Source organism: Rhizoctonia solani, chromosome 3 (genome assembly GCF_016906535.1).
Source record: "Rhizoctonia solani chromosome 3, complete sequence".
NCBI classification, from domain to species: domain Eukaryota; kingdom Fungi; phylum Basidiomycota; class Agaricomycetes; order Cantharellales; family Ceratobasidiaceae; genus Rhizoctonia; species Rhizoctonia solani.
Window position 1 is genome coordinate 3,238,320 of NC_057372.1, and position 13,723 is coordinate 3,252,042.

Below are 13,723 nucleotides of genomic sequence, written 5' to 3' on the forward strand. Positions count from 1 at the left end.
AGTGGAACCAATAGAAGTCCTGATTGATTCAGGCACCACCTCCTTCATGCACCCCCAAACCACAGAATCACTCTGTCTCCCATTCATTGACCTTCCTGTACCCTGCACTGTTACTATGCTTGATGGGTCAAGTCCCCAGGCTGGAAAATCTGGAAGAAGGCCTAACTGACCTTCTCCTTCAATGGCAAAACAATGACAGAAACATTCCTCATTTGTAACACTGGAACTCACTTGGCCATCTTAGGATTGAAATGGTTGGACACTCACAGTCCAGAAATAGATTGGGACTTGCGCACCCTCTCCTTCCCTCATTCTCCCCTGGAACACATTGCCATTGCCAAGGAAGAAGAAGCTGACAAAGACCTGTTGAATGGAGTACCCCCTGTGTCATAAACAGAGGAAAATAGAACTAGCTGGAATTGAACCAGCTTGACCACTAAGCCATAGAGCCCTATTATTCCTCTGCTGACAACCCATGATTACACCTGCTACCCCCCAAATTTGGGCTTGGGCCAGGATGCAACCACTTGTACTGGTCATGTGACTGTGTCCAGGACACCCTGATTACCACCAATATGCAAAGGTTTTTGGAGAAGAAGAATTCAACAAGCTTCCACCTCATTGTCACTACAATATTGGGATTGAATTAACAGAAGAAGGACCCCTAAACTCACCCCTCTATAGTATGACCAATGCTATTGTACACCACTGTAAGGTGGGTACTTGCTAGTGGGTTGGGTGCTTGTGGCTGTACTAATACAACGCTGCTTATGTAATCTAACTATGTAAGGCTATCTACTAACTAACTAAGTTGCTTAAGGCAGGTGCTATCTAATCTACTGTCAACAAGGGGGCCTTAGGCCTGGGAGGTGTGGTAAGTGGATGTAGAGGGGTAAGTGCTTGTAACTACTGAGGGCCAGCTACTTAGCTGGCTGGGGACCTTCTCTAATGTGTAAGAGATGAGGTAAAATCAACTTGGGGTCTCCAAGCAATTTCCCTGCTGTATATATAGACAAGAGAACTAAATACATGTGGTCTGTGCATGTATGAATGGAAGACTACATGTGAAAAAGGAAGCATGCTGCAGGCTGCGCAAAAGTGTGGATTGTTCCTAAGTGCCCTTGGCACAGCATCTTGGTGCAGTATTCTGGCATAATAAGCGCCAAGATCACATGATTGAAAAGCAAAAGATATTCAGTCCATAAAAAATAGTAAAAATATCAGAAAAAAGAGGTGATTCCAATGGTATAAGTTAGGAGGTTGTGACATTGCCCCCCCTTAAAGGCTCTTGGCAGAGTCACAAGCCTTTTTCTGTTGTGACTTGTTGAAGCATTGGATCTCCTCCCTGCTATGTTCTAGTAACTCTTTGGGTTCCCAGGAGTTGTCTTCTGGACTGTATCCTTTCCACTTGATAAGGTAGAACCATTTTCCCTGTTGTCTCTTGGAGTCAATGATCTGCTCCACCTTGTATTCTTCCTCTCCTTCTATTGTTTCAGGAGGAGGTTGTTCCAGAAACAGCTGACTTGGGGATTTGTGACTCTTAGACAGTAACCCTATGTAGAATACGTCATGGATTTTCAGAGTTTCAGGAAGTTTAAGGCAGTAGGCATGGCTAGAGATCTTCTTGGTGACTTCAAAGGTTCCTAATTGTTTTGGGTCAAGTTTGTTGGAATTGGACCTGATTTCAACGTTTTTTGCGTCCAGCCAAACTTTTTCCCCAATGGGAAACTCCAGGATTGTTCCCCTTGTGCCTGCCATTCTCTCCTTACTCATTTGGAGGGCTGCCTCTGCCTCTTTCCACTCCTTGGCTAGGGTATCTGCTACTTGGTCAGCTTCTGGTACATTTGCTGGGACCTGGGAAGGGTTCATGATTGGGGTCCTGCCATAGACTAGTTCAAAGAGTGATTTCCCCATAGCTGTGTGTTTGGCATTGTTATATGCATACTCTGCCAGAGGTAGCCACTTGGCCCAATCCAAGTGATCCACTGCCACGTAAGACCTTAAGTAGAATTCTATGAATTGGTTTACCCTCTTGGTTTGACCATCTGATTTGGGGTGGTATGCAGAGGAGAACAAGGGTTTGATGCCTAGCTGCTGGTAGAGGGCCTGTAGGAATTTCCCAGTGAACATGGTTCCCCTATCTGAGATGGTTCTGATAGGTAAGCCATGGAGTTTCCAGACATGGGTGACAAATAGTTCTGCTAGCCCTGTAGATGAGACCTTCTTGGATGTGGGAATGAAATGTCCAAATTTGGAGAAGGAATCTATTACTACCAAGATCACATCATGTCCTTGTGACTTGGGGAAACCTGTGATGAAGTCATACAATATGGTGTGTAATGGGAAGGGGGGAACCTCTAGTGGCTTCAGGGAGATGACAGGAGCATGCAGGCAACAGTTGGCTTGTGTTATAACCTCCTTACCTATACCACTGGATTTGGACAATTTCTCTGATATTTTTACTATTTTTTACAAACCCTTTATCTTATGTTTTTTGGTCACGTGATCTCAGCGCTTATCATGCCAAAATGCTGTGCCAAGATGCTGTGCCAAGGGCGCTTAGGAGACACCCACGCTTCTGCGCAGCCTGCAGCACACTTCCTATTTCACACATGTATTTCTCTTCCCACATGCACAGACCATGTAGTTAGTACCCATGCTTCTATATATACAGCAGGGAAATTGCTTGGAGACACCAAGTCAATTTTACCTTGTCTCATATTCATTGAAGAGGATTACCCAGCCAGCTAAGTAGCTGGCCCCCATCAGATCTCAGATGTCAATCCCCCTTTAACTCATCACACCTCCTAGGCCTAAGGCCCCTTTGTCAGTAGTATAGAGTAGTTAGTTGCCTTTTGCAACCTTAGTATAGCCTATTAGTTAGATTACATAAGTCTTGCTTGTAGTAGTACAGCCTTAAGCACCTGCTTGCACCAGCATGTACCCACCTTACAGTGGTGTATGACAGCTTGGCAAGTGGGGCAACATTTGACCCATTCCTTGGCTGAGGACTTCATCCCTGGCCACCAGTAGTTTTGGCTTAGTAGTTCTAGGGTACATTGCTGGCCTGGGTGTCCTGCTAGGGGATGTCATGCCCTAGAGGCGTGACCACCTTAGAATCCACTAGGTCGAAGAAATAGTGAATATATGCGCTATTTTCATGAAGATTTATGGATATATGCATCTTTATGCTGTTTAAGCGCTGAGCGCATATTATGTAATCAAATCACATGACTAAAAGTCATGTGAACACGTCTTTCTTATCTATGGTCATGTGACCTTATCTTTGTTGTTATGTTTGTACATGTATTTACTATTCCCTTCCCTTGTGAATATAAGGAGGGTTCTGAGAGCCTTAAGCCTCAGAACTTGACCTCTTATCCCCTTCCACACCTACCTACCCTAAGACATACACTTAAGAGTATTGCCTGAGAGCATACCAGTCCCTGTCAAAGGTTCCTTGCCCTGCTGTCTTAACAGCATTAGTGCACTTCACTTTATATAGGTCTTGTCCTACCCTTTCCTGGCTTTGCCTTGAGCATTGTTAGGCCCTACTTGCTGATAAGTCCTATATTAGGCAATACCTTGTTAGGATTACCCTTTGGTAGTTGTTGGCTCTGACAGGGAGAGTTGTGGAATTCTCTTAGTAGTCTCTCCTTTAGCAGTTCTGAGTCTGGAACCACAAGTTTCCCTTGGTACCAAAGTAGGCCTTCTTCCCAGTTGTAGTCCCTATAGGCTTTTTGGATGGAAGGAGGTGCATTCTCCACATCTTCTGTCAGGAATTGAATGATGGGTTCAAGGGACAGATCTTCTCTCAGCTTGGTACATATTTGGGTGACAATTTCCATTTCTTCTTCCAACATGTTGGCAAAAACCTCTGCTGGGAGCATGACCTCTGGCTCCTGTACCATATCTAAGTAGTCTGACCTTCTGGATAGCACATCTGGTTTCCCTGACTGTTTCCCTGGGTGGTAGTGTATTTCAAAGTTGAAGTCACTTAGGAAAATCCGCCATCTAGCATGCCTACAGTTGAAGGTTTGGGCCTGCATCTGGTATTCTAAGTTCCTGTGGTCCATGAAAACCTGGACCAGCTTCTCAGTTGCTTCTAGGAATATGCACCATTCTTCCAGAGCTTTAATGACCACCAGTAGTTCTTTGTCATGGGTGTCATAGTTGGCTTTGGCCCCAGAGAAGGATTTGGACATGTACACAATGGGATGTAACTGTCCTAGACGTCCTTAAGGGGCGTCAAGGTAGCGGGCGCTTGTGGCCGTATAGAACTAAGTACAAACCGCGTAAGGCGGCGAGGGGTCTACCTACAACAACAAACTAACTAACTACAGCAACTAGACGCTATAAGGCGTTGACAATCTACCTAAGTACAGTGAGGACAACGCTTACGGCGTGTATCTAAGTGTTTGCTGGCTGTAAGGCCTTGTACAGTGGGTGGAGTGCAACAAGAGGTAATTGACCTGGGTGTTACCATGGTTGGTTGTCCTCCTTATATATTACAGAGCTACCTAATTACAAATACAACTATATGCAATACCGTATCAAATAAGAACCCCAATCCGCAGTTGGCCTTACTCATGCATACGTGTCACTGACGTGTCATAGTGATGTCATCAGGTGGAGGTGGCTACGTATGCTGAGGTAAGCGTGGATGGGGATGTGGCTTGGCGCTTTGTGTATGATATAAGCGCCAAGATCATGTGATTGAAAATGTTGTCCGTTTGCCTTTGTTTAAATCCAAGAAAATGGGAATAAATTCCCTGGTATTGAGTGTGTCTACAACACTGCCCCCCCTCTAAGGGCCTTGGCAGCGCCGAGGGCCTTCTTTTTCATGTCTTTTTCGTATTTTTGTAAAAAAATTTTGGCATTTTTTAAGTTTTCTTGGGGTTCCCATGTGTTTTCCTTGGATCCGTACCCCTTCCATTTGACTTGGAAAAACCACTTCCCATTTCTTTCTTCAGCATCAGTGATCCCTTCCACCTTGTACTCTTCTTCTCTGTCCACAGTGACTGGTGGAGGGCGATTTTCAAAAGCGCGCTTCTTATCCCTTTTGACTTTAGATAGCAGTCCTACATAGAACACGTTGTGGATCCGCATTGTTGGGGGAAGTTCCAGGCGGTAAGCTGGGTTGGAGATTTTCTCAATAACCTTGAATGGCCCCAGGCGTTGCTCTGTTAATTTGGGACTTAAGGTTTTGAGGTTGACATTCTTGGCGTCTAGCCAAGCCTCTTCTCCAATCTCAAACCCCGTTGGGCTTCCACTTTCCCTGGCTATCATTTGTTGTTTAGATTGCCGGAGTGCCAATTCTACTTCCTTCCACTGAGCCTCCATTGTCTTGGCAAGGTTGTCTGCTTCTGGGACGTCTGTTGGTATGTTTGACAGGGTTAAGGTGGGTTCCCATCCATACAAGGCCTTGAAAGGGGTCTTGCCTGTGCTGCTATGTACGGCATTGTTGTACGCAAACTCTGCCATTGGAAGCCATCTGGTCCAGTCTTTTTGGTTCACCCCTGAGTAAGCCCTGAGGAAGTGTTCAATGGAAGGGTTGACGCATTCCGTCTGTCCGTTGCTCTGGGGATGATAGGCGGAGGAGAAGTGTGGATCAATGCCAAGGCGTTTGTACAGAGCCCGTAAGAATTTGTTGTTGAAAACTCTTCCTCTGTCAGATATGGTCTTTTCTGGCATGCCATGGCGCTTCCATACATTCTCTAGGAATAGTTCCGCTAACTCGGGTGCCTTGAGTTTCTTGGAGCATTTTACAAATATCCCGTACTTTGTGAAGCTGTCAACAATTACCAGGATTGAGTCGTTGCTTCCGTCCTTAGGAAGGTCCACTATCATATTGTAAGATACGTGCTGCCAGGGTCTAACAGGGAGTTCAAGGGGCTGAGGGGGAATAGACGCGTATTTGGGTTTCCTAATTTGTTGGCAAGTCTCGCAGGAGTCCACATGCCAATACGTATTGGCACGGATGCCAGGCCAGTAGTAGTTCCTTGATACCAACTCTAGAGTGCATTGTCTCCCCGGGTGTCCTGCCAAGGGGCTGTTGTGAAAGATGCGTAGTAGATCCGTCCTCAGTGTCCCAATGTCAGGAACCACAACCCGTCCTTGGTAAAAGAGTAGGCCAGCCTCCATTTCTCAATCCTTAAACGCGCGTTTGATGGAAGGGGGCGCTTTGGACTTGTTCTGCAGGAATTGGAGGATTTCCTCCAGGGACTTGTCTTGATCTAGGGATAACTCAATCTGTTGTTGCAGTTCCTTCTCTGGGGTGACCAAGGCAATATTGGCAAACACCGGGTCTGGTAACATGGACTGGGGTTCTGGTGGGACATCCGCATGATCCGCTTGTTGTGACAAGGCATCTGGCTTTCCTGATTGTTTTCCGGGCCTGTACACAATCTGGAAGTTATAGCCGGCTAGTAGTAGGTGCCATCTGGCATGGCAGCGGTTGAACGTTTGGGATTCCTTCCAATATTCCAAGTTCCGGTGATTGGTGAAGACCGTGATTGGGTGAAGGGTCCCTTCCAGGAAGATGCGCCAATACTCAAAGGAGCGGATGATTGCTAAGAGCTCCTTGTCATGTGTATTGTAGTTTTGTTCAGCACCTTTGAATGACTCAGATAGGAAGCCAAGAGGGTGGAGGCGTCCATCCTCCTGCTGTTGACTGAGTATAGATCCTAGGGCTGCGCCAGAAGCATCCATTTCCAAGAAATACGGTTTGGTAGGGTCTGCGTGACAGAGTACCAGTGCGTTAGTGATTGCGTCCTTCAGGTTCTGAAAAGCCTCTTGTTCCTTGGATCCCCAATTCCATGTTGTATCCTTCTTGACCAGATTATGTAGTGGTCTGGCCAGGTGACTAAAGTTGGCAACAAATTGGCAAAGGAAGTTGGCAAACCCAAGGAAAGACTGGACTTCTTTAACCTTGGTAGGAGTTGGCCACTCTTGTACTGCCTGGATTTTGAGCTTATCCAGGCTAAATCCTTTATCCAATACAATGATTCCCAAGTATTCAACGGAGGTGACGTGGAACATACATTTTGAGGCTTTGCAGAACAGTTGGTTTTCTAATAAGTGCCGCAGAACCTCATGGACATGCTGTGTGTGGGATGCGTCATCCTTTGAGTAAATCAAGATGTCATCAAGGTAGATGATGACGCATACATCCAATAGATCCTTGAACAGATTGTTCATGAAATGTTGGAATGAGGCAGGGGCGTTGGTCAGGCCAAAGGTCATGACAAGGGATTCGTACAGGCCATACTTGGTGCGGAACACAGTTTTCCATTTGTCACCCTCCTTAACACAGACGTTGTTGTAGCCCCATCTTAGGTCTAACTTGGTGAAGACCTTGGCACCACGGAGCTGGGCCATGAGGTTGTCTGGACAGGGTAACAGGCACACATTTTTCTTGGTCCGGTTGTTTAGGCGGCGGTAGTCTACTACAAGGCAGCAGGATCCATCCTTTTTGGGCACAAACATGACAGGGGAGCTGATAGACAATTTGCTGGGACGGATCTTCCCAGCCTTGAGTTTGTCCCTGAGCCAGTCCTTAAGTGTGGTAGATTCAGCATTGGTCATGCTGTATAAGGGCAAGTTCAAGGGTCCTTCTTCCGTGAGTTCTATGTGTCCTAGACGTCCGTTAGGGCGTCGAGGGGGATGGCGCTTGTGGCCGCGGAGTACAAATGAGAAGAGTTGCTTAAGGCAACGACGAACCTAGCTACGGCAACGAGCAACTATCCTACGACAACAAGACTGCTTAAGGCGGCGACGAGCTATCTAAGTACAGCAATGAAGCCGCTTAAGGCGGTGTAGGCGATCTAAGTAGCTAACTAGTATTTACTGGGCTGTAGGGCCCTTGTACACTGAGTGGGATGCAACAAGAGGTAATTGACCTGGGTGTTACCATGGTCGGTTGGCCTCCTTATATATTACAAAGGTGGGCTAATTACAAATACAATATATGCAATACTATAACCAATAAGAACCCCGATCCGCAGTCGGCCTTACTCATGCATACGTGTCACTGACGTGTCATAGTGATGTCATCAGGTGGAGGTGGCTACGTATGCTGAGGTAAGCGCGGATGGGGACGTGGCTTGGCGCTTAGCGTATGATATAAGCGCCGAAGTCACGTGATCGAAAATGTCGTCCGTTTGCCTTTGTTTAAATTCGAGAAAATGGGAATAAATTCCCTGGTATCGACTGTGTCTACAACACTGCCCCCCCTCTAAGGGCCTTGGCAGCGCCGAGGGCCTTCTTTTTCATCTCTTTTTCAAAATCTTTCAGGATTTTTTTGGCGTTCTTGAGGTTTTCCCTTGGTTCCCAAGTGTTCTCCTCTGATCCATAGCCCTTCCATTTTACCCTAAAGAACCATTTTCCGTCCCTTTCTTCCATGTCCGTGATTCCTTCGACCTCGTATTCTTCTTCTCCATCCACGGTGATCGGTGGAGGGCGATTTTCAAAGGCACGCTTATCATCCCTTTTGACTTTAGACAGGAGCCCTACGTAGAATACGTTGTGGATGCGCATGGTTGGAGGTAGCTCAAGTTGGTAGGCGCGGTTGGAGATTCTTTCGGTAACCTTGAACGGCCCTAAGCGTTGCTCCATTAGCTTTGGGCTCAGGGTTTTGAGGTTCACGTTCCTGGCATCAAGCCATGCCTCCTCTCCGACTTCAAATTCTATTGGGCTCCCATCTTCTCCGGCTATCATTTGTTGCTTAGATTGCCGGAGGGCGGATTCCACTTCCTTCCATTGGGTTTCCATTGTTTGGGCAAGGTCATCTGCTTCCGGGACGTCTGTAGGTACGTTGGACGGGGTTAAGGTAGGTTCCCATCCATACAATGCTTTGAAGGGGGTTTTACCCGTGCTACTATGTACAGCATTGTTGTATGCGAACTCCGCCATAGGGAGCCATTTAGCCCAGTCCCGTTGGTTGACCCCTGAATAAGCCCTGAGGAAGTGTTCGATAGAGGGGTTGACCCGTTCCGTTTGTCCGTCGCTCTGGGGGTGGTACGCCGATGAGAAGTGTGGGTCAATGCCAAGGCGTTTGTACAGGGCCCGTAGGAACTTGTTGTTGAAGACCCTCCCTCTGTCGGATATGGTCTTCTCCGGCATGCCGTGTGTTATAACCTCCTTAAATATACCATTAGAATCGCACAATTTTTCTATTATTTTTAGTATTTTTTACGGACTCCATATCTTTTGTTTTTCGATCACGTGATCTCGGCGCTTATAATGCCGAGATGCCGTGCCAAGGGCGCTTAGGAGAAATCCACGCTTCTGCGCAGCCCGCAGCACGCTTCTCATTTGTCTTCTACACTTCTTTCTCTCACGCGCACAGACCATGTAGATAGTGCGCTTTGTCTATATATACAGCAGGGAAATCGCTTGGAGACACCAAGTTGATTTTACCTCGTCTCATACTCATTGAGGAGGACACCCAGCCAGCTAAGTAGCCGGCCCCCTTAGTCATCAGTAGTAACCCGTTTACCTCACTCATCACACCTCCCAGGCCTAAGGCCCCTTCACAGTAGTATAGAAGTAGAAGACCGCCTTAAGCGGTATTAGCATAGCCTAGTTAGTTAGTTAGATCACCTTTGTCAGTAGTAGTACGGCCGTAAGCGCCCGCCCACTAGCAAGTACCCAACCTTACAGTTGGTGTACGACACCGTGGCGTTTCCATACGTGTTCCAGGAACAATTCCGCTAGCTCGGGTGCTTTTAGCTTCTTGGAGCATTTGACAAAGATTCCATACTTGGTAAAGCTATCCACTATGACCAGGATTGAGTTGTGGTTCCCGTCTCTTGGTAGGTCTACTATCATGTCATAGGAGACGTATTGCCATGGTCTAGTTGGGAGTTCGAGCGGCTGCGGAGGAATGGAGGTGTACTTTGGCTTCCTTATTCGTTGGCAGGTTTCACAGGAATCCACATGCCAGTAGGTGTCCGCGCGGATACCTGGCCAGTAGTAGTTACAGGACAGTAGTTCTAGCGTCCGTTGTCTTCCCGGGTGGCCTGCCAAGGGGCTGTCGTGGAAAATCCAAAGAAGGTCCGTTCTCAGAGTCCCTACATCTGGTACCACAATTTGGCCCTGGTAGAAGAGAAGTCCTGCCTCCATCTGGTAATCCTTGAATGCGCGTTTGATGGATGGAGGCGCCTTGGACTTGTTTTGGAGGAATTGTAATATTTCCTCCAGGGATTCGTCTTGGTCCAGGGCGGCTTCAATCAGGCGTTGGATCTCCTTCTTGGGTGTTACTACGGCTATGTTGGCAAAAACAGGATCTGGTAGCATGGTTTGGCTGGCAGGGGGAATATTGGCATGGTTGGATCGGCGGGATAGGGCGTCTGGTTTGCCGGATTGTTTGCCTGGGCTGTACACGATTTGAAAGTTGTATCCTGCTAGTAGTAGGTGCCACCGTGCGTGACGACGGTTAAAGGTCCTTGACTCCTTCCAGTATTCTAGGTTCCGGTGATCCGTAAAGACCGTGATTGGGTGGACTGTCCCTTCCAGGAAAATACGCCAATATTCAAGGGAACGGATGATCGCAAGTAATTCCTTGTCGTGCGTATCATAATTCTGTTCTGCTCCCTTGAATGACTCCGAAAGGAAACCCAGTGGGTGTAACCAGCCATCTTCTTGTTGTTGACTGAGTATGGATCCCAAAGCTGCGCCGGATGCGTCCGTTTCCAGGAAGTACGGCTTGGTGGGGTCTGCGTGGCAAAGTACCGGGGCGTTGGTAATGGCGTCCTTCAACCCTTGGAAGGCGGCTTGTTCCTTTTCTTCCCATTTCCACGCTGTGTCTTTCTTTACCAGGTTATGCAGGGGGCGTGCTACGTGGCTGAAGTTTGCAACAAATCGGCGGAGGAAATTGGCAAACCCAAGGAAGGATTGGACCTCCTTAACCTTGGTAGGGATAGGCCACTCCTGTACTGCCTGGATTTTGAGCTTATCCAGACTGAAACCCTTATCCGACACAATGATTCCCAAGTATTCCACGGAAGTGACGTGGAAGGTACATTTGGATGCCCTGCAAAACAATTGGTTATCCATCAACCGTTTTAGGACTTCGTGAACGTGCTTCGTGTGGGATGCGTCATCCTTGGAGTAAATTAGAATGTCATCGAGGTAGATGATAACGCATACATCCAGTAAGTCCTTGAACAGTTCATTCATGAAATGCTGAAAGGCGGCAGGGGCGTTTGTCAAGCCAAAGGTCATGACCAGGGATTTGTAGAGGCCGTACTTGGTTTGGAATGCTGTTTTCCATTCATCACCTTCTTTAACACGGACATTGTTGTAACCCCATCTTAGGTCTAGTTTGGTGAAGACCTTGGCGCCGCGGAGCTGGGCCATGAGGTCATCCGGACGGGGTAGCAGGTACACGTTCTTCTTTGTCCGGTTATTGAGACGGCGGTAGTCAACAACCAATCGGCGAGAGCCATCCTTTTTTGGAACGAACATAACGGGGGAGCTAATTGAGGATTTGCTAGGACGGATCTTCCCTGCTTTCAACTCGTCCCTGAGCCAATCCTTGAGAGTGGCGGATTTGGCGTCCGTCATGCTGTATAGGGGAGAGTTCAGGGGACCCTCTTCTGTGAGCTCAATCCCAATATCGTAGTGCCTATGGGGGGGAAGCTTGTTGAATTCTTCCTCTCCAAATACCTTGGCGTATCTATGGTATTTGGAGGGTACTCCTTCAAGGGGATTCTGATCAGCTTCCTCCTCCTCAGCAATGGCCACGTGTTCCGGTGGTGTATGGGGAAAGGAGAGGGTTTGTGCGTTCCAATCAATTTCTGGATTGTGTGCGTCCAGCCATTTCAATCCCAAGATGGCGGCGTGAGACCCTGTGTTGCATATAAGGAAGGTCTCAGTCATTTTTTTGCCATCAAGGGAGAAAGTCAGGTTAGCCTTCTTCCAGATTTTTCCGGCCTGGGGGCTTGACCCATTGAGCATAGTGACAGTGCGGGGTGAAGGGAGATCTATGAGGGGAAGGCGGAGTGATTCCGCGGTACGAGGGTGAAGGAAAGAAGATGTTGCGCCTGAGTCTATCAGGACTTCTAAATGTTCCGCTTGTTTCTCTGGCTTAATTGAAATCGTGAAGAGTGGGGATATTCTATTGTTACTATTTGATATATTACAGATTTCAACAAGCCCAGAGTCCTTGGGGTCCTTGCGCGCGGCAGCAGGTACCCTTACTCTTTTCCCAATTGGTACTCAGAGTCTTTGCCGATTTTGGCGGCTTCCTTGGCTTTCCCCTTGTCCTCAATAGGGGTAGCCTTCCAGCCCGTGCGGCATTCCGCAAACTTGTGGCCCATTTTGCCGCATTTGATGCAAGCGCCTGCGGCGCGGCGGCGGTTACGCTCCTCCTCCGACACAAAGTTGGGGTTGTCAGAGAGTTTCTTCGAACCGGTTGTGGATTGGCCGGTACTTGTCCCCCTTGCGGGGTTGGATGGTCTGCTAGACTTATTATCCCTTGGTGGGTGGCTAGCTTGCTCTTCGCGGAGAGCGTTGTCAATGACGAGTGCTGCATTTTGCAGCTCAAGAAGTGTGCGGGGGCGGTGCTTGCGGGTTGCGATTTGGCGGCTGACCTCCCAGTGGAGGCCGCGGGCAAACTGGCCTCGAAGGGCCGCGTCGTTCCAGTCCAGTTCCATTGCTAGGGTTCTGAACTTTGTGATATAGTCCGCGCATGTGCCGGACTGGGTGAGGGAGGTGATCTTCCGCTCGGCGGCCCTTGTGGCATCAGGGTCACCAAATGCCGCCAAAAATTCCGTCTTGAATCCTTCAACCGTTTGAATAATGGCTTGGTGTGAGCCGAGCTGGTCAAGGTGAGGGTGGGCCCAGGCCCCAGCGGTGTCCTTCATATTCATCAAGAGGAAGGATAAGACCTCTTGATCGGTGGGGAACATACGCAAGTTGAGACGGGTCCAGGCTAGCATCCGAGTTAGCCACTGCTTTGCCTCGCTCCCTATTTTGCCTGTGTAGGCATCGGGGTGGTCAACCTTGACCGGAGCGGGGTAGGCGGCAACTGGAGCTGGAGGTGGAGGGGCGGCTGTCCCGATTGGGGATTGGAGACGCGGAGATGGAGGGGGAGATGGGACTTGCGGGGGTGCTGCTCGGACGGGGGTAGGCTGGGCGAAGGCAGGAAGCCCCTTGGATGATTCGGGCCAGAATGAGACCCGACTAGTCGATCCAATAGGGTCGGCTTTTGATAAGGGGCGTGGCGTTGCTTCCACGGCCGGGGGCTTGGTGTCTTCAGGGGTTCGTGGCCCGTGGAGTTGGAGGCTTCTAAGCCCATCCTTGACAGTATTGACGGCTTGAGAGATGTTCTCAAGGTTGGTACGGGCTTCGACCCCTGCTTCTCGGACTTCTTCCACTTTCCGCTTGAGGTTCTCGACTTGGCCAAGGAGGCCAAGGAGGAGGCGGGTAATCCGCTCGAGGGAGACTTCCCCAAGTTCAACATAGGGGGTTGGCGGAAATTGGGGTTCCAGCTCCCCTTGATCGATTGGGGAGCGGGTTTGAGAGGTTGGCCGGGAGCAGGTTGCCATGGAATGTGTCGGCGGATAGGAGCGGCCAGCGTGGGAAGATGCCCGGGATGAGGAGCGAGTGGGGGTGCGCGAGGTAATGGTGGGCAAGTGAGGGGGAGTGGAGGCTGTGTAGCCGGGATGCCTATATCAGGACTTATGAGCGCTTGACTACTCGAACGCTAAACCTCTGC

General features: G+C 48.8%; 6 protein-coding genes across 6 annotated transcripts; 1 reads left to right on the forward strand and 5 right to left on the reverse strand.

Moving 5' to 3' along the window:
* Positions 1 to 46: 46 nt before the first annotated feature.
* RhiXN_03444 (Retrotransposable element Tf2 protein) lies at positions 47 to 393 on the forward strand (the record flags this gene model as incomplete). Its single annotated transcript, XM_043323261.1, has 2 exons — positions 47 to 131; positions 200 to 393. 2 exons carry the CDS (start codon positions 47 to 49, stop codon positions 391 to 393), a joined length of 279 nt encoding a protein of 92 aa, XP_043178757.1.
* An 885-nt stretch (positions 394 to 1,278) lies between these two features.
* RhiXN_03445 (Retrotransposable element Tf2 protein) lies at positions 1,279 to 4,205 on the reverse strand (the record flags this gene model as incomplete). The annotated part of the gene is made up of 4 exons (XM_043323262.1): positions 1,279 to 2,431; positions 3,441 to 3,468; positions 3,518 to 3,551; positions 3,585 to 4,205. 4 exons carry the CDS (start codon positions 4,203 to 4,205, stop codon positions 1,279 to 1,281), a joined length of 1,836 nt encoding a protein of 611 aa, XP_043178758.1.
* Positions 4,206 to 4,788: 583 nt separating this feature from the next.
* On the reverse strand, positions 4,789 to 5,850 carry RhiXN_03446 (Retrotransposable element Tf2 protein; the record flags this gene model as incomplete). The annotated part of the gene is made up of 1 exon (XM_043323263.1): positions 4,789 to 5,850. One exon carries the CDS (start codon positions 5,848 to 5,850, stop codon positions 4,789 to 4,791), a length of 1,062 nt encoding a protein of 353 aa, XP_043178759.1.
* A 297-nt stretch (positions 5,851 to 6,147) lies between these two features.
* On the reverse strand, positions 6,148 to 7,587 carry RhiXN_03447 (Retrotransposable element Tf2 protein; the record flags this gene model as incomplete). The annotated part of the gene is made up of 1 exon (XM_043323264.1): positions 6,148 to 7,587. One exon carries the CDS (start codon positions 7,585 to 7,587, stop codon positions 6,148 to 6,150), a length of 1,440 nt encoding a protein of 479 aa, XP_043178760.1.
* A 630-nt stretch (positions 7,588 to 8,217) lies between these two features.
* Positions 8,218 to 9,123, reverse strand: RhiXN_03448 (Retrotransposable element Tf2 protein; the record flags this gene model as incomplete). The annotated part of the gene is made up of 1 exon (XM_043323265.1): positions 8,218 to 9,123. The coding sequence occupies one exon, from the start codon at positions 9,121 to 9,123 to the stop codon at positions 8,218 to 8,220; it is 906 nt and encodes a 301-aa protein (XP_043178761.1).
* Positions 9,124 to 9,657: 534 nt separating this feature from the next.
* Positions 9,658 to 13,553, reverse strand: RhiXN_03449 (Retrotransposable element Tf2 protein; the record flags this gene model as incomplete). Its single annotated transcript, XM_043323266.1, has 2 exons — positions 9,658 to 12,130; positions 12,205 to 13,553. 2 exons carry the CDS (start codon positions 13,551 to 13,553, stop codon positions 9,658 to 9,660), a joined length of 3,822 nt encoding a protein of 1,273 aa, XP_043178762.1.
* Between the last annotated feature and the right edge of the window lie 170 nt (positions 13,554 to 13,723).